Here is a 20,568-nt window from a genome sequence, read left to right as displayed (position 1 = left end):
TTCGGCCGACAGCTTTCATTTTTGGGGCGACTGAACCGCGTTTCCTAGGAAGCGCGAGGTGGGGCAGCGAATGGGAGCCGCGGGGGGCGATACACGTAGGAGTCACAATGGGGGATTGTTCTTTGTGGTGAGACTGACACCTTGAGGACACGGTAGGGATCTCTAGGTAAAGTCCGCACCAGCCAAATTTCCGCGAACTGCTGGGATCCGAGAACAGCGCCTAAGGACAGAGCCAGGGTGCAGGCCAGACCCGCGCGACCCGGGGGCGGGAGTGGGGTGTCCTCGCGGCGGGCACCGTCGCTGCAGTCCCCTGTACAGGCGCTGGCCAGTGCGGTCACTTGCTCCCTTCCACCTGCGTGCACAGGTATTGTCTAGACGAGGTCAGTGACACCGCTCAGTGCACCCGTGGAGCTCTGATCATCAGCCCCCTCCCGCCACCCTCCCCCCGACGCAGCCTGCCCTGACTGGCAGGGTTTCCGGGCACAGGCCGAGGCTCAGCTCTTCATTCCCGTCCCGGCTGCTGCAGCACGAGCAGCCGCCATCAGAGTCAGTGCAGCTCGGAGCCGGCGCCCTGGAGCGAGCCCCGGCGGCCATACTGGGCATGCTCAGTGGCGCCCTCAGGCCGGGCGGGTGGGGGGTGTTTCGCGCTCGCCCTGCGCAGCCGCTCCCGCCCTCTCGCAGCCCTCCCCCGGCGCGGCCGGCCCACCCCGTGCTCGCCCGCCCTCCTCTCCGCCTCCCCTCGGGCTCTCGAGGCGCCCGGATCCCGGCGCGGCGGCGGCGGCGGACGGTGATGTGGCGGGACTCTTTGTGCACTGCGGCAGGATACGCATTGGGGCGCCGGGACGCGGCTGCGCTCAGCGCTCTCCTCTCGGAAGCTGCAGCCATGATGGAAGTTTGAGAGTTGAGCCGCTGTGAGGCCAGGCCCGGCTCAGGCGAGGGAGATGAGAGACGGCGGCGGCCGCGGCCCAGAGCCCCTCTCAGCGCCTGTGAGCAGCCGCGGGGGCAGCGCCCTCGGGGAGCCGGCCGGCCTGCGGCGGCGGCAGCGGCGGCGGTTCTCGCCGGCTCTGGGGCTCCTCTTCTAACCGCGCCGCCTCGTCTCGGCGTCTGCGGAGAGGAACGGTGGAAGCCGCGGGCTCGGGCGGGAGCCGGCGGAGGCTCGGCGGCGGCGCCTCCCGCTCCTGGAGCGGGGGGGAGAAGCGGCGGCGGGGAGGGGGCCGGAGTCGCCTGTCACCATTTCCAGGGCTGGGGACACCGGAGAGTTGGTCTCTCCCCTTCTCCTGCCTCCAACACGGCGGCGGCGGCGGCGGCACCTCCAGGGACCCGGGCCGGCTCTGAGCCTCCCCTCCGCCGCCGCCGCGCCCGCCCCGGCCCGGGCTCCGGAGGCCGCTGCAGGAGGCAGCCGTTCCGAGGACCGCTCGTGGTGTCCGCATCCCGCTGCCGCCGCTGCCAGGCCGCCGGCCGCTGAGGAGAACCAGGCCCCGTCGCTGCAACCATCGAGCAGCCGCCGCAGCAGCCATTACCCGGCCGCGGTCCAGAGCCCGGCGGCGGCAGAGCGAGGGGCATCGGCCACCAAGTGCAGAGCCGTCTCCATCCTGCAGAAGAAGCCCCGCCACCAGCAGCTTCTGCCATCTCTCTCCTCCTTTTTCTTCAGCCACAGGCTCCCAGACATGACAGCCATCATCAAAGAGATCGTTAGCAGAAACAAAAGGAGATATCAGGAGGATGGATTCGACTTAGACTTGACCTGTATCCATTTCGGAGGGCCGCTCCTCCTCGCTTTTCTGTCAGTCTCTTGTGAAGTGGGAGTAGACGGATGCGGAAAATTTCCCTAACCCTGGTCGCGTTGCTCGCTCAGATATTTTTTGCCTCTCTTTTCGGTGTGTTCAACGTAGGGTGTGTTTCGCTTGACGGAACTCAAGCCTGGTTCAAGTGTCAGCGCACAGATTGCTTTCTTAGTCTGTCTCTGTGGTCTCTTCCTGAGGGCTATTGTCCGTTAATGCAGAGTACAGTGCACTGATAGTGGATTAGTGAGCTCGGTAATCCGGTCTAATAAATGAACAAAAAAGACGCTTTGAGGTTCAGCATATTTCGATTAAATCTTGGTTTAGGCCTTAGATCAAGGGTATAGATCAGATTAAAATGAAAATTAATGTTGCACGTACGCATATTGCATCAGAATCTTGCAGTGATTGTGTTTAGCTTCCTGGGTTGCATTGATAGATTCTTTTAAAATGTGAGTTGTGGACTGATTTGCATAACTTTAAAAGCAGAATCCTTTTCAGCCTATGTGGTGCGCGTTGGTGGACAAAGGTAGGTTTGTATGTTTAAACTAAGTCATAACTCTGAATTGCATTTGGAAGTTTTGTAGTTTGAAATCCATAGTGTCATAATACACCTTATAAGGAACTCGTATTACATCTTTGTTAAATTGGTCTTTTTCTTTTCTCACAGGGTAATGCAGGATAGGGTATGAAATTTGCTTTTCAGTAGCATTTTCTTTTCAGTGGCCTTGTCATACATAATAGAACAGAGAATGGGTAGTTTTTGATCCGGATGATAATGTCCTGTAAGTTCAAGGGTATTGTGTGCAGCAAATGATGATTACAGAGATTAAACTTGAACTCTCATTTGAAATTTAAATATCGCGAACCAGAATTACTACTCTCACTCTGTTTTAGGTTTTAGGTGTTCTGACACCTTCCAGGTATCCGTTAATTTTACTCTGATGTATGTAGAATGTCAGGTATAACTTACCAGCGAATATTGAGAAAGGCTGGCAAGAACGGATTCTCCAGCTTCAGATGCAGTAGGTATGCTAGCTTTTTGAATACAGTATGTTAAATTCACTGAGTCAGCTTGTTGAATAAGACAGAAACCTAAGAATTTTAACGGTGTGTAGTTTTGATTGTTTAAAAGTTAGGCTTTTTACTTCAGAAAGTTAGTGGTTATCGAAAATCATTAATCTTTGCAGTTTCAGCTAAAACAAACTGATTTTGATCAGGGATGGTGATGGAGCACTCCTTCTTGCTGGATGGAAAGTATTGACAGGAATTGAGAGGTATTGGTAGGCCAGTAAGTGTGAAAATAAATTACTGGTCTGAAGTGACTGAAGCATTTAAGATCTATCAGGGCTTCTTTTAAAACCCCGTGTTTGGTGCTGTGAATTGTAGTAGTGGGCGATATTTAATTAAAGTTATGTAGTTGTGCATTACTAGTTGTGTTTTTCTTTTGGCCGAGAGAGCGCTTGAACCAGGGCCTTACATAGGCTCTGTTAACACACTACCACTGAACTACACCACCAGTCCAATAGGGTATTCTTGCTAAGTTATTTCCTAGCAAATATCAGTTAATGTTATGTTTAAAGGTAGAATGGCACTAAGGTCTATCTCCTGCTGATATTTTTGTTTGTTTTTTTTAAAGAAAAATGTCTTTGGGAGAGGTTTTATTCTTTGGGATATTATTAGCTATATATAAACATGCGCAGCTAATTTTTTCCGTTTTTATTTTGAAATGAAGATGAAATTATTGGAGAAGTAACTTCACAAGACTTGTTTTCTGTTAAAAGATAGTATTTTAAAAGGAGTACAGTATTTGGAAACTTTCGAGTCTGCATTAATTGAAGAGTTTTTCCCCGTCCTATATTTGACCACCTTGCCCAAGACATAATTGGGGAAGAATTCTGATTTATGACTTAACTTCAAAAGGAGCCTATTACAAACATTTAGATACATAAGAATAAATTAGATTTCTATATAACTTGTTTTAAAAGCCCCATAGAAAGAAATTATTAGAATGCTGTCTAGTATATGTCAGCTTTCAGAGTGTGATTATGCTTTTACTTTTTCCGCTTTAAAACTGTGAAGGTTTATATGACCTTAATGTTATTTTGCCAGATCTTTATGTGTGAGCAGTGAAGTGATTAGTAGTTTCTCCTTTGATTTCATATTATGTGGGCCTCTGCACGTGAAATTGATGTGACTTAAAACCCTAAAACTGTACTTTTAGTTATGGTATGCGTAGAAAGCAATATCAAATACTGCATCAAATGACTAATTACACTCAATTTCTAGAGTTGTGGTTTTATTGAGCCAAATATTGTTATGAAAAATGTCAGTGAAGACCTTGCTCTTTTCATAGTTTTATTCCCAATAATTTTGACACTCCAAAGCACTTTGATTTGCTTGGTTTCACTTCACTGTTTTCCAGGGGGGAGCATTAAAATGGTTATTGAAGACTTTGTCTTGGCAGGTTGTAGTGTCTGTTTCAGGCGCTAGCCTGGTAAAAGTTAAATTCCTTATGAAAATATGAATGGAATATTTTTATTTGCTAATGAAGTGATTTCTCAGAGGAAAGCTGTGGATGATGATTCAGTTTTAAAATACTTTGCAAAATTGAATTAATCTTAATTTATTAGTGTAGTTTTAGTAATGTTAGTCTGGAAAGGTCTGCTGAATATGAGACTTAAAAAATATTCTGTCTAGAGTATGTGGAAACTGTAGGCTTTTGTTGCAGTTTTATTATTTGGTAGATTTACATTTTTTCAGACTTGGATGTTTGTCCGGAATGTTTTTAACTTGTAGAGAGTAGAGTGACCATTAAAGTTAGCTATATTTTTAGGCTGTGATTATTGAAATTAACTATAAGGGTTCTAAGAAAACTATTCACAATCATTTTTATGTTGACTAAGTTATATCTTTTGTAAAACGTGACTGGATTATGTAATTGCTATAAAATAATTTACAAACATTATTATTATCATTATTATTTTTGGTTATTTTTGGTTATTTTGAGTCAGTCTCACTAGGTAGTTCAGGCTATCCTTGAACTCACTTTGTAGCCCAGGCTGGTCTTAAACTTGTGGCAATCCTTCTGCTCAGCGTTCCGAATGCTGGAATTACAGGCAATGCACCACCAGGCCCGGCTTTCAAATTTCACTTTATAAAGTTTGTTCAAGAGTAAAGTTAATGGTAAGGAGTAATTTACAGTTTGATGACTGTGATTATAAACAAAAGGAATTTTATTGTTTTTGCCAGTCGTATGAAACAGTACATAATGAAGATTTATTTTGCTCATAATGTGTTAAATACTAAATAAAGGTAAATTTGATGAAATATAGTCACTTTAATTTTAGGCCTCGTTTTAGAAAGGCAGAGATTCATCTGTGTCGCATTTTAGAATTTTACTTTAACAGTGAGAGAAGAAGCTGGTGATATTTTTATGTGGAACAGTATCCCTGCTTTCTCATAATGACTATATAAATATGTAAACTTATTAATGTTATGAAATACGTTTGGAAGTAAAGTTTTCAGTTATTAATTTCAAATATTCTCATTTTGGAATTTGCTCTCCTTTTCTATTTATTTGGTGATAGATTAATACCTTTAAGAAATTTTTAAAGCCACTTTTATATATATTTTTTTTTTTTTTGGTTTTTCTCTGGTACTGGGAACCGAACTCACGACCTTGTGCTTGCCAGGCAGGCGCTTTGCCGCTGAGCTAAATCCCCAGCCCCTTAAAGCCACTTTTAAAGAAATCACTTCCATGACTTTTAATTGGAGGATTATTTGTTGTAGGAAAATCAGTTCACAAAGATTCAACATTCACGCTCAGTAAACATTTAATATGTAAATTTTTGTCTCAAATCTTTTTAGTAATTCAAAATGTAGGAGATTGTCTTTATATTGATAATGTGTATAAGTTCAAGGTTTGTAAAGAAAAATTTAGAAGAGTGTATGAGTATAATGATTTTTCATTTACTTGAAGTGTTAGTCCTCTGCCATACTTACAAGGCTTTGTTTCCAGAATATATAGTGTTGGTGTAGTTGAAGATATTTATTTGGTACCTTTATTTTTTGTAGAAACCCTGACTTCAAAAAATTATTCTGAAGTTTTAGTGTGTAGGGCTCATTACTCCTTACTTTTGTTCCCTTCTTACTGTCCCTTTTTTTTTGTTAGATACATTTGATATTGTGTCAGCATTGGAGAATTAAAACATTTTGTAGCCTAAATTCATTAAGAAAAGGTGTTAGGATTTGTTTTAGACATAATGAGTTAAGACATTTGCATCAGTTTGTGAGGTTATGGTCAGAAGTAATTTCTGCAGATACTTGACAGCTTTGGAATTACTGTACTTGCTTTCGGAGATATCAACAGTGTTGAGGTTAGACCGAGTAACCTTAAGTTGGTAAGGGTTTGCTGAGCAAATTGATATCCTTAATTCTCTTTTGTAGGCCATATTACTGCCACATACGTTTTTTTTGCTAGGTAGGTGAAAGTGATTTGATCGGTGAATAATGGTTCTCTTTCTAAGTATTGAGTACATATATTCATTTGTCAGGAAAGGTAAAATTAGTATATTGGATTTGACTCTTCACCTTTTTTCTAATTTCTTTATTGGTTGCATTTCATTCTTATAAAATAATTTGGACTGGTATGAAAAAGATTATTGAAATAATAAACAACTTTCAGTGAATTAATTTTGGCTGGGAAGTTTAAATTTAGTCCAGAATTGTTAAAGCAGCCTCTTTATTTGCAACAGGTGAAATTAGGACATGGGTGGACATTTTCAGAATAGGAGGTACACACTTGTTGATAATGCGAAGATTGTTGAGAAGTGGTTATTGTAGCTGCACCTGCTAGTCAAAGAATGTTCTTAATCTATACGTAGTGCAGGAAAGAAGACTGTTTATGAGTTATATTTTAAGTAATTATCCATATAGTTAGCAGTAGTCATTACTTCAAATAAGAACAGTGAACTAGCTTGATATTGTTTGAATTGTGTGTATATATAAATACAAAGTTACCAAATTGTCAGCATTTCTAAAAAATGAATTTTCTTATTGAAGCTACCTTGGAGGACCTTGTTTTATAATTTTTAAATATGTTTAAATCTATTTTTAATTACCTTAATATAGAGACTTTTATCTGTACTTTTATATACATTGTTTCATTTTGGATGTTAATTACTTATTATGAACTCTGAAGCAGGACTTCTTGTGTTGTTATCCTGGATCTGTCATTTAGTAACTGGATGACTTTATTTAACTCTATTCTATCTGTAAGATAGGAATGATAGTGGTACCACATAGTTTATCTTGAATATATGAGATCATGTAAATAGTTCACTTAGTGTAGTACCTGCCTCAGCATAAATTTTTTTTGGGGGCGGTCCTGGTTTGAGACAGGCTCTCACTATGTAGTTCAGATTGGCCTTGGATTACTTTGTAGTTTAGGCTGGCCTGCAACATCCCAAGGATGTTCCTCCCTCAACCTCCTGAGTACAGGGATTACAGGTGTGCACCATCACACCTGGCTCATCATTGTAAATTTTTAAACAATAACGGTTGCTCTTAAAAATTATAATTTCAGATTACCTCTGTGGAGATATTAATAGTTTTATTTGTGGGGTGAGCATAATGGTATCTGAATTTCCTCAGTTTTGGAAATGTTGGAAGTTTCATTAGCTCAAGCTATGGTTTTTCGGTTTTTCTCCGGTACCGGGAACCGAACTCACGACCTTGCGCTTGTCAGGCAGGTGCTTTGCCGCTGAGCTAAATCCCCAGCCCCTAACTCAAGCTATGAATGCTTTTAAAAATAGGAAAATTCCTTGAGGTGGTCAGAGTGTAGTATATTTGTAGTTTTGCTATTTCACCACAGTATAAAGTTTTGCTCATTTATACTGTTGAACAAAAGAAAGTTAATCATGCTAATAAAAAAATATTTGCTTTAAAGTATTGAGGTAAGATGTAAACTTCCCATTTTTATAGCATAAAGATACAGATTTTTAAATTTATTTATTTTTTTGAGACAGAGTCTAGCTGTATGTTTCAGGCTGGCCTTAAGCTCACTGTGTAGCCCAGACTGGTCTCAAAGTTGTGATCCTTTTGTCTCTAGGTATGCACCACCGTGTCCAGCAAGATAATAGAATTTTGTTTTTTGTTTTTTGTTTTTTTTTAAGTTTTTTTTTTTTCCGGTACCAGGAATCGATCTCACGACCTTGCGCTTGCCAGGCAGGCGCTGTGCCGCTAAGCTAAATCCCCAGCCCCGATAATAGAATTTTGAAAGTAAAACTTTGTCACAATATGAAATTTTCTTTAGAATTGAAGATAAGTCAGTTTAAATGGATATTTTTATTTATAAAGGGTAATGTCTGCTTTCAGTGAACTATGCATTGTAAGAATTAGGTGAACTTTCATCGATAAAGGTATATTCTTAGATTTAAAGTTCAGCTTTGTTGGAGGAGTCGTGCAACTCTGAATGCCAGGTTACATTTATTACAATAAAATTTGCACTGCAGTGCGTTAATATAGGAACTTAACTTTACTGTTAAACCTCTGTATTATTCTTTTACATTTTCCAAAGTTTTCAGTATAATTTAGGTCTTAGAAATGGGAAGAAGAAGTTGCAGGAATTTTTTCTTAGTGTACTGTATTCTTATCAAGTATAGGGAAGATGGGAGTAAGCTTAAGATTTGCCCAGTAAAAGCCTTTTCATGGTCAGTAGGGATCCTTTTCCTCTTTTCCTATGCTAGTCTCTGAGCTTTTTTCTTGTTTCTGTGTTACGGAATGAAGGACACACAATTTCAAAGATGTTAACTATCTAATCATGTGATTTGTCTTTTGTTTTTTTTTTTTCTGGTACCGGGAATCAAACTCACGACCTTGCACTTGCCAGGCATGTGCTGTGCCGCTAAGCTAAATCCCCAGCCCCCTAATCATGTGATTTGTATGTATTTTGTTGAGTCTTGTAATTTAGCTGATTTTTTTTTTTTTTTTTTTTTGCCTAATTCTAAGTTGTAGAATTATGTTTTGATAATCTGGCACAGCTGAGTTGTCTAACTCATTCTGTCTCTTTGATGTGCTTATTTTTTTGTGTTGTATCATTACCCAAAACTTACCATTTATTTATCATTAGAGCATTTCAAAGTAACTTTGACTTTTGTTTCCTTTGTTATTTGTAGGTGTTCAGGCTGAAGTATAAGGTTCTTTTTTCTTGTGTTTCAGCCTCTTTTTTTTTTTTTTTTTTTTGGGTACTGGGAATCGAACTCATGACCTCAGGCTTGCCAGGCAAGTGCTTATCTGCTGAGCTATATCCCCGGCCCACTGTTTCAGCCTCTTGAGTAGATGGGATTACAGATGTGTACCACTATGCCCTGTGAGGTGTATTCTTTTATTTTTATTTCATTTTAAAAATTAATTTTCTTGGTAAAGTTGTGATCACATAATGATCACATGCATCATAGGGAATTTGTACCTGTACATAATATACCTTGATTCTTCTTTTTTCTACAATCCTTTCTTCTCCCTTCAACCTGTTCTCTTCTTAAAGTAATTCATAAATACACATGTTAAAGATTGAAAACAACTTTTTGCGTTGCAATAAATGATGTAGTTTTTTTGTTTTGTTTGTTTTTTGAGACAAGATCTCATATTATGTAGTTCACGTTGGCCCTGAACTCATTGTATAGTCAAGGCTAGTCTCAAACTTGTGGTGACCTTCCTGCCTCAGCCTCCCAAGTGCTAGGATCACAGGCGTGTGCTGCCAAGCCCAGGTTTTTAAACTGGAAATAGAATCCAGGGTCTTGTCTGTGTTCAGTGAGTGCTCCATCACTAAGCTACATCCCTAGCCCTTTAATTTTGAGACAGTCTTGCTACGCTGGCCAGAATGTCATCATACTTGTTCCTTGTACTCAGCTTCCAAGTAGCTGCAATCAACAGGTAGGTGTGCACCACTGTTCCTGGTTGTAGTTTTGTTTTTTAGTTTCAGTATTGTCATACTCTGGTGAAACTTCTTTTTGAGTATTAGGGTTACTCTAAATGGAAGATTGAATAGAGGTAAAAAGCTTTTTCTACTTAATTTAGAGTAACATTCTGGGGATATTATTAAGCTTGATTTTAGTGTTTAGTTTTTAAATGTATATTTATGAATTACTACATTCTGAGTCTGTCACATAAAATGAAATGTCTGAGTGTTTTCTTTTTTCTTCATAATGTGAAAACTGATTTGCCAGGTTTCAGTTTGTTTATTTTTTTTGTTTTATGAAAAAAAGGTAAAACAATTTCATGACAAGATGATAGGAAAATAACAATAGTTAATACATTGCATATTATCTTTAAAGTAGTTATGCAAAGTACAAGATATAAGCATAAAAAAATCTCAATTGAGATAAGCACAAACCTTCCTTTTCTACGAACTAAGAGACACTAATAGTATAACTTGCATTTTTTCCTCTCTTTTCCCTTCCTTCCTTCCCTGTTACCCCCATCCTAGTTCCTTTTTCCTTATTAACAATTTCTTTTTATTTCACAATATACATTGTACATTTTAGACCTTATTTACTCTTTCAGTTTCTCACACCGGGGAAGCAATATGATGTTTACACATGTGAGTCTGGTTTATTTCACTTGAGTATGGTCACAAGTTGCATGTATTTACCTATAAAAGTCTCAAGTCTATCCTTCTTTATGGCTGAGTAGTGCTCCAAAAATACCACATCTTTTTTATCCATTCCTCGGTTGATACGCATTTGTGTTGTTTCCAGGATTTAGCTATGACAAATTGTGCTGCTATAAACATGGGTGCACATGTATCTCTGTGGTACTCTGTTTTTAATTCTCTGGGAAGATACCCAGAAGGGGAATAGCTGGGTCAAGTGGGACCTCTAATCCTGGCTTTTAGAGGAATCTCCACACTGATTTCCACAGTGGTCCCACCAGTCTGCACTTCCACCAACAGTATAAAAGGGTTCTTTTTCCTCACAGCCCCACCAGCATTTGTTACTGGTTGATTTCTTGATGATAGCCATTCTTGGTGGAGTGAGATGGAATCTCAGCATTGTTTTTATTTGCATCTTTAGAATGACCAGTGATGTTGAACATTTGTTCATATATTTATTTGCTGTGTGTATTTTTTCATCTGAGAAGTGTCTATTCATCTCAGGTGCCCATTTTTTGTTTGGGTCTTTGAATTTGGGGGGGATCTTATTTTTTTTTTTTTTTTCAATTCTTTCTATGTTGTTCAGGCTGGTCTTAAACTCATTGTGTAACTCAGGCTGACCACAAACTTGTGGCAGTCCTCCTGCCTCAGCCTCCTGAGTGCTGGAATTACAGGTGTGTGCCACCATGACTGGCTTTTGCCAAGTTTAATTTGACCATATTGTAAAACTTACTCAACATTTTGAAGTAATGAATTATGAAAGATAATTGTGGATTTGTGTCAAAAGGTTCTTTTTGATTATTGTCATAGAATTTGGTAACATATACTACTATAGTGTCTTATTTGTTTAATATATTTTGGTTAACAAAAGCCTTTCTTAAGCATAAACTCATTTAATTTTGCAAGAAAAAACAGGCAACCTACAAGGTAGAAGGTTTTCTCCTGTAGCTCTAATGAAATTAGTAATTCACTAAAGGCTAATGGAAGACAGAGGCAGAAGAAGGATGCAGGGTTTTTTGGGTACCTCATATAGTATTTTTGCCGTCAGGTTACATCAGTAGTTCTCAGACTTCTGTGTATATCAGAATAACCTAGAGGGCTTGTAAAGCTGTGGACTATTGTTCCACCACCAGTTTCTGGTCAATGGGTCAGTAATTTTGAGTGATCCTAATACTGGTAGTCTAGGGGTCATACTTTGTGATTAGATTCTTTCCCACCATACAAGCTCTCAATATTTTATACCCTTTTAGATTAATAGAATTTATACACACGTTATCTCATTTGAGCTGTAAATCTCAGCTCCACATGGAATATCTTATCCTGATTTTGTGGATGTGCATTGAGTCTAGAAAAGCAGCATGGTGGAATTCGAGGGTCATTGTTTGGTGTTGAGATGCAGTCCAGCATAAATTCCTGCTCAGCCACTTCTCAGTCATGTATTTAAAGACACACTATTTAACCCTAATTTCCATATCTTTAATATAGAGAGAAAATTCCTTAACTCATAGGGTGGCCTTTTTTAGGTTTCCTGCAGGTATAAATTAGGTATTTTCAGAATATTGGTTACTAACCGGGGAGGATTCTCTTCTATCTTTTTTGGGACTTTGGCTGTGTCTGGAGACATTTAGGTGGTCAGGACTGCAGGAAAGAGTGAGTGCTTTTGGCATCTAATGGGTTGAGGCTAATTATCTTAACATTGCATAGGACTGATCCCTCCTTCCCATATCCAACAAAAATTGCTTAGAGCCAAATGATATATAAAGTATTTGGTACATAATAAATAGAGCATTTGATAAAAGTACCTTTGCCCATAGGTTGTGGTATTTACGGTAAAATTTAAGAAGGTAAAGTTGCTAATACATGATACCTAATGTCTAGATTTTCTGACTTCTGGTAGGCCAGTATTTATAAGAAATTTGTTCACAGAAATTATCTTAGTCAACAAAAAAGGCTTATTTGAAAAGGTCTTAGATGTTCTTTGGCTGTGAAAGTATTGTAAAGCTCTACTAAAAAAGATTGAAGATGTTTTCAGTAAATTTTTGTTAATACAATAACTATTTGAGCCAGCCAAGGTGGCACACATCTGTAATTCCAGCACTCAGGAGGCTGATGCAGAGGATTGTTGTGAGTTCAGGACCAGCCTGGGCTACAAAGTGAGCTCAAGGCTGGACTGAACTGCATAGTGAGACCCTGTCTCAAAAACACAAAAACAAAATTATTTGGTATTCAGAAACATGCTACACAGAACTACTAATAGGATGGATGCACTATATTAAAAGAAAGCAATTAAAAAGTATTTTTATATTCCAGTAGTTTTTAAGTAGTTTTTCCTTTTATGTAATTATCAAGTATAGGAGTTATGTTGTTCCAGCATACTTTTTTAAATGTATTCTTCAGTCTGTGGTCTAATTAGTAGTATTTGTTAGTCTTTTTTATTCTAAAGCTGTTTTTGTTACAGATATTGTGAAGTTCAGTGTACTGATTTAAAACGGCAAATTTCTGACAAGTTATAAAAACTTCTCAAATATTTCTAGATAAGAAAATAGGGCTGACTTGACTGTGGTTCTCTGGAACAGCAGAAGCATGTTTTACATTCTTTTGTAGGTCCTAGATGTGCTGTCAGCCTGTTAAAGTGCTTTACTTATCTAAACTAAAAAAATTGTAGGGTTTTAAAAGAAATTAGGATGAAGTTTTAGGTTAGTTCAGAGATGGGAAGATGCCAATGGAGTAGCTTTAGTGGATTCTGAATTGTTCTGTTTTGTTTTGCTTTTAGGGCCCACAAACATAATTATAAAACTCTTCTAGGAATCAGAATAGATTGTTTGCTATCGTATTTTTTCCTGTTTGTTTGATTTTACGGTTTAATTTGCCTTTCACTTTGCAGTTACAGAATACAATGTCTAGGCCCTTTAAAATTCTCATAGAATTTAAGTTTTAACTGAGTAATACGTATCTATCTGTCTTGAAATTACAGGGGCTGGAAAACCAGGATAGCTAGCCATGTGCCAGCTTAGATTTATTAAGAAAAACAAGTAAGATTCATTGTTGTAATATTAAATAAGGCTTACAGTGAATGCGTTTAGTATATGAATAGACTATACTTGCTTACTGTGCTTTCATGAAAGTGACTAGTTAAGATAATAAAAATAAATCACCCAATTGTCATACTTTTTTAGAACTTCATATTTTTATGTTACGCTTCCAGTTTTGTGCATATATATATATATTTTTAAAAACTAATTCATAGGAAAGTTAAAGGTTTTTTTTAAAGTACAAAGATTTCTGTAGTATGTCATAATTGTCTCAATTATTTTAAATCATGAAATGAAATATTTATTTACCATTTATTTACCCATAGTTGTACATTAAGCTTGTTTTTATTTTTGGCTGCTATTTTATCTCTTATTTTCTGATACTCCTTTCGAGTTGACTTAACATGATATTAGGGAAGGTTTTTATGATTTAATTTTACAAAATCACAATCTTTTACACAAAAGTAATTGAAGTATTGGAGCCTTGAAGCTTTTTTCCTTAAATTCTAGAAAATGTATTGCATATTTTACTTAAGTACAACAATAAAATTTAGCTGCTTCTGATATAAGTAAAATACTTTTGATTTAATTATTTCTTGTTTCTACTGTAGGAGTGTTATATTCTAATTAAGGTAAAACAGAAGTAATTTGAATAAATGACCTCACTTTTTTTAAATGCTAAAATGATTTTTGCCTGTTGCCTCTGTCTTGTTAGGCAAGTACTGCTTTGCAAGGATAACTATTCCTTGAAGCATATTTTGAATGATACTGTTTGTATTTGCATAGTTGCCTAGGTAACAGTGTGAAATTAATTGATCAAGGTTTGCTGTACATTTGCAATTATTATTAACACTAGTTTTTGGGGTAAAAAATTTTTGTCAGGTTTTAAGTGTCAAATACTAAAATAATTCTAACCTTATTAGCTAAGTAATAATTCTTTATCAATGTAGTATATTCATTTATTAATTCATATAGTTAGAACAAAAATACTTAACATTGAAGTAGAAACAGATTTTTCTGTTTTTTAAAGGTAGAATTACATGTTAGAGTAACATTTTTCCAAATGAGATAAAATTGTTTCAACTCTTAAGGAAATTTTGATCTACGAACGGTGTAAACTTTCTTGGGTACTAATAAAAATGCAGTGACAGCAGAAATATTTTGTTGATGAGTATATGTGTGTGTGTTTTCTAACAGCTGAAGTAGCGATCTATCGTCTGAACAATTTTTATAGACTAGTTTGAGGAAATCTCTTAATGTGAAATAGCTTAGTACATCAAAAGTTCAATATAGTTTTTCATGTTTGGGTTGTAGACAGGATTATGTATCGTACTGTAAAATATGCTAAGGTCCTGGTTATTAAGACTATTTGGATTCTTTTTAATACTGAAAAGGTCATACAGATTGTGATTATTGTGTATTGTCCAAGAACGAAAGCCTGCCATCTGTTACTAAAATGTAAGAACAAGTTAAGATAATTTAGTGATATAAGTGATTTTGACACATCAGTTTTTTGAATCATCCACTAATTACAGTTTTTTAAAGAATAAAACCAACTTTTAGTATTTAGCAAAAATGAACCTTAGTGGTTAATACTAGCATTTATGTTTTTCTACTAAAATACAAAGATAGTAAGAACTAAAGATTATGTAAGGAGCCTGGCTTTCACTCATTTGCTTTTACTGGATTGTTTGTATGTTTAAGTGGAAGCATCATGTTTTAACTTGAGATAATAAATAATACAGGATTTTGATATTTTTGAAAGTGTAGCTTCTTTGAGCTACAAGAATTCATTTTTTTTTTTTACCTCAAAACAAAATGATAGGAATTAACAATGGTTGCTACATTACATACTGTTATCTTTAACAAAGTTTCTCAGTCCACCAGTTGTCAGAATGTAAGATTGATCAAAAATCAAAGACACTAACAAGTAATTAAAAAAACGAACATTGAAAATGATGCAGAGCTTCACCATACAAGATGGCATTAAAGAATTCAATCAGGGAACTGCTTTAGTAAGCATTCCTAAAGATTTGCTTTAAATATTTTTCAGATTCTCTGGTTTTCCTCCAACTTAATTCCTGTGTGAACACATACGAACTTCCTCATTTAAAATTTTGCTATTGCATTTTAAGCCATTATAGAAGCTCTTTCTAATTTTCTTTTAGTCCCCAAGAACTTGGTTTTACCTTGTATGCAAAGAAACCTTTAAAAATTGTCTATTTGGTTTAATAGAATCTGATTAATTTTGATGTTTTATTTATTTAATTGACATTGTTTTTACTTTCTTTGAAAGCTTTTCTTATCATGCCAACTTTTCGATTAATGTCTGTAAGAAAACACATTTTTTTAGCATCTGTTTATAGACTATTCAGGACTGAATTGGAGGCCATGAAAAAATAATACTCTTTTGGACCTTTTGAGTAGATAGATAATGTGTACATAAAGTATTTTTTTTTTTACATTGATTGAGGCACAAATAAAGGTAAGGTTTTTATCCAGATACTAAACATTTAAGTCATTACCCATTCATTCTGTTTATTTAAGAGTATTTATAAGGTGTAGAGGAGTTAAAGTTCCTGTTCTTTATTTTCATTCCCATCCCTCCTAATAACTGGTATTTTTGCCTTCCTATGTATTAACTTTTATGTTTTAAAGTTTTATTGATTCAAAAGGTTGACTTTCCTTGATTAGTTCTTCTAAGTTTCAGTTAAACTATTTTCTAAGTGTTTTTTTATGTTCCTTGAATATGAAGATTCTAATTATGATCAGTAATTGTGCTTTCTTCCCCTGGCAATAATTGGATTCTTGCTAAAATGGTGTCCCTTCAGTAAAATGCATTTATAAGTAGCTTACTAAAATTAGAGTGTTATCTGTTCAAGAAGTGTAGATAGATTTACTTTCATACCTATTAGTATATTTTAAAATATCACATTCAAATTACATAGTATTAAATTTTAGAATATGAAATTAGACTTGGATTTTAGTATATGTAATTTCAGGTTTCTGTGGCTAATATGCTACTCAGACTATTAAAATTGTTGAAATGATTAAACTGTCTTCAGTGGGAATCATGTTAGAACAAGACAATTATAAAGTCAGTAATATTCTTTTTTAATCTACTAATGAGTGACAGCATAGTGTATATGCTTGCATATTTTAAAATCTACATGTTATTTCTAAAATACTCCACTTAGGTTAAGCTGTTTTTGTCAGTTGGAAAATAAGTCATTTTCAAATGATTTCCTAGTTTGCAGTATAGAATAAAGAAACTTGATTTATTAAAGGCAAATATATGATGAAGCAGTCTAATGCATTTGTTTGCAGGAGTTTTCTCTTAAAATAGGTTCAAATTAACTGGCCTTTCTTTAAAACAAATTTTGATTGTTAGAAGCACATTTTAAAGTTTTCTGGTTTTGGTTAAGTTACTAGGAAAAAACCTACTTGTGGGAGACACAATTATATCAGAACATTGTTGGTGTCTTGTGTGTAAGTAGGTTTTACATATTCACAAATTGCTTTATGGTTGCATCTGTAAGATCAGTACAAATGGAAGTTTTGGACCTTTTTTTAAAGAATGCAGCTAATACTGAGTGAATTGGCATTGGTCTTGTCAAATTACTGATACATCCTTAGCATCTTCATCTTACCTTTTTCAAGTATATGCTTGGTGTAAAAGTTAATGGCCTTACATCTAGTTGCATGAAGTAGCCAATACGAAGTGTTTTAGGATAATTAGTTCCGGTAAAATAAATGGCTTTTATAAGCAAAATGATATTATATAAGTACTTCATAAATATAAACATTGGATATAAAGATTAGAGACTTAACTGAAGTTAAATACTACTTTATGGTAATGCTGAATCACTACTACAGTTTAATTTTTACAGACTTACATATATCATGATTTTGCATAGAAAATAAAGGATTGGCATTAGATTTAGGTTAGGAACATAATGCTGTTGACAACTATGTGTAATGTACCCTTGAAAGCTCTTACGTGCATATGTGGTTTGATTTGTTATTAAAGGTTAATCCTAGATGTTTTTTAGTGGGAACAAAACTAGATAGGGGTGTGTGTGTGTGTGTGTGTGTGTGTGTGTGTGTGTGTGTGTGTTTTAACAGCAGCAGAGTTCTGAAACAGGAAACTTGTCTTATCGTATTCATCCAGAGACCTAGGAAGAAGGTAATTGTTTGGTACACTCGTTAAAAACCAGTTAGTTGGGCAACTTAAATTTTTAGAGGTTCACAGATGTAAGCTTGAGTAGTCACAGATACATTATTTCATAACAACTGCTATGAAGAAAATTGATTAAATTAGTTGGATTAAATTAGTTGGCCTTCAGTTACTATACTAATAAGCAAATTACTCTTTGGATTTAAAAGTTGCTGACACTGTTAGACATTACTATTTTTTCTAAAATTTAATTTGCTTAAATTTAAATATTTGAAGCTCAGAGTATGTTCTTTTAAAAGTTAAAGTTATTTTAGTGAGTATAATCTTCATATATAGGGCTTGAATTACTTTAAAATTCTTAAATTTCAGGAATTCAGTTGGAAAAATTCTAGTTCAGATGTTTGTCACTATAAATTCTTGTTTGTGTGTAACTACAAATTATATCGTTGTAATCTGGGTTTTTTATACTGTTCTGTGGTCTGCTTTTTTCACAGATGTAATTTTTATCTGTCAACAGGTACTTTTTTAAAGCTATGTAAGTGTTCTTTCATCAGGCTATGCTGAATATTATGATTTGCTCACTGTACTTTGTTACAGTTTTTTAAAAATTTTTTCCCTCTCGTATTAGAAGAGGGAAAACGAAACCGTTTTGAATATAACAAAACTGTTATGAATATCTCTAAAGAGTGCACTTTTTGTTGATTATTGGAATATATTGCTAGAATGAGGTTTCTGAATTTAAATTAACACTTTGGACTTAGTTGTTACATGTTACAGATTTTACCAACTGAACCAGTTTATACTATTGTTACTAAGTAGAATTGCTAGCAATTCTTGATGTTAGAAGAGTGTGATGCTTCCATTTAGAAAGTGAGATCTAAACTTACATTTCAAGGCAAAAATACGTACAAACTCTTAGTCATAGTAAGTCATATAAAAATAAAAAAAAAAACGTGAGATTAGGACTGTTAGACGTAGAAAACTTCAGCAGTTTATAGATTATTTGGCAGTCAGTTTTTATTTTTGGTTTGGCACTGTAGCAGATAACTAAAAAATATCAAAAGGAACATAAAATTTATGCTAAAGTGCATTTAAGTTAATTAAATACCAGGATTACTTTTAGTGGAACATGCATGTAATCACAGCTACTTGGAGGCCGAGGCAGGAGGATTGTAAGTTTGAGCCTAGTCAATTTAATGAGAGCTTCTCAAAATTAAAGAGGGGGAGGTACTGGAAATGCAGTTCAGTGGTGGAGCACTCTCCTAACACGCATCAGGCCCTGGGTTTAATCGCTACTACTGCAAAGCAAATCAACTAACCAACCAAAAAAAAAAAAAATCAACAAGACCCACTATATGGAATTGGCCTGTATTGAGACATTTAAATTTAAATAATAAAACAGGTTAAATACCTATATAATTTAACAATAATAACCTCTTACTTATATTACCAAGCCCTTTTCAGTTTTGTAAAGATATTTTTAGTTACTGCATTTGGTCCCTGAAGTAGACAGTGAAAAATTGAAGTAAAGTGGTGTTATCATTTTTGGGTTTTTTTTTTGTCTTTCTTTTTTTTTTTTTTTTTTGAGACTGGATCTCGCTATGCAGTTCAGGCTGGTCTTGAGCTCACTTTGTAGCCCAGGCTGGTCTGGAACTCCCAATAATCCTCCTGCCTCAGCCTCCCGAGTGCTGGGATTACAGGCGTTTACCACCATGCCCTGCAAAGTGGTGTTATCATTATTTTGTATAAGAACAAAACAAATTTTTGAGACCTGAAGATTGAATGATTTACCTGAAGTCATAGGCTTTAAGTTACATCCTTGGGAATGGAACTTTGGTCTGTATTAAATGTCAGTATTCAAGTGCTTAATGAAGTCTGGCACCAAGTAAATATTTACATATTTCTTCCTTCATATTTCTTAAAGCTCCATTTTTGGAGCACTCAGTGTTTGTGTAGGTCAGGCTTTTATGCCTGTATACCCTTTTTTCTTTAGAAAATAAAATTTTAGGTTTCATTAATTTGGTCAGTTTAGGAATGATTAAATGCTTCATATATTAGGACAAATTTATCTTAAATAATGAATAATTAGCACTTTATCAACTGGAAAATTCAAGACACAGTTATTTGTTCGCTTCTCAATATGAATTATCAATTTAGAAAGCAGAGGCCATCATCAACATTCAGTATATTTAAAAGGGAAAAATAAAAATTAGAAATATAGGGCTAGAGATGTGGCTCAGTGGTAGAGCATTTACCTAACGTGAACAAGGCTCTGGGATTGTTCCCAGAACTTGGGGGTAGAGGGGGGCAACTATAAAAATTTTTACTAAATGTGAAAGTAAGTCATAGAAGTCCATTGTGATGATGTTTAAAGCATAATTTGGTAAGAAAGGTTTATATTATAGGTACAAACATGGATACTTGGAGAGTATTTATTAAATTTAAAATTGTTAAAATTGTTAAAGGAAATATAAACCTAATATACCTTGTGAATCATGGCTGAATTTCATTTTCTCTCGGATGAGCTTTAAACACAGCTAAACTGGTAGCAGGAGTGATGAAATGGATGAAGTCAGACTAATAAGATAACAAGAATGGAAAGCAAGTTACCAAATACCAGGACTTCATAACTTAATTATGTTTCCCAGGAATTTCTGGAGTTTTTTTCTGCTTTCTGTCTGTGCTTTGCACCAACAGACAATTAAAGAAGCAGGGCCATGATCACGGTTATTTCTCTGCAAAAGAGCTCCATGTTGATCCTGGTCTTTGACTTCTTATGTATCTGATTAAATTAAATTCTCTGGCACAGTATCCTTAAAGTCGGACATAATCCTGTCAGTCTACCTTTATTGATTTATTTATTGATTATAGTACTGGGAATTGGATTCAGACCTTTGTGCTGAGCTCTATCCCCAGCCTGCCCAC

At 36.3% G+C, this 20,568-nt stretch overlaps 1 protein-coding gene across 1 annotated transcript in view; it reads left to right on the top strand.

Annotated features, from left to right (window-relative positions):
* Positions 1–1,085: 1,085 nt before the first annotated feature.
* Pten (phosphatase and tensin homolog) overlaps positions 1,086–20,568 on the top strand; it is a gene marked incomplete at its 5' end in the record, with an annotated part of 84,019 nt that continues 64,536 nt past the window's right edge. Inside the window, one exon of the mRNA XM_013514767.1 lies at positions 1,086–1,746. Within this exon, the coding sequence (XP_013370221.1) occupies positions 1,086–1,746 (661 nt within the window). The remainder of the gene's footprint in view (positions 1,747–20,568) is intronic.

The sequence above is a fragment of the Chinchilla lanigera genome, unplaced genomic scaffold, assembly GCF_000276665.1.
Source record: "Chinchilla lanigera isolate Chin_1 unplaced genomic scaffold, ChiLan1.0 scaffold00024, whole genome shotgun sequence".
Lineage (NCBI taxonomy): Eukaryota > Metazoa > Chordata > Mammalia > Rodentia > Chinchillidae > Chinchilla > Chinchilla lanigera.
Note: the sequence above shows the minus strand (reverse complement) of the source record. Positions and strands in the feature narration are given on the sequence as shown.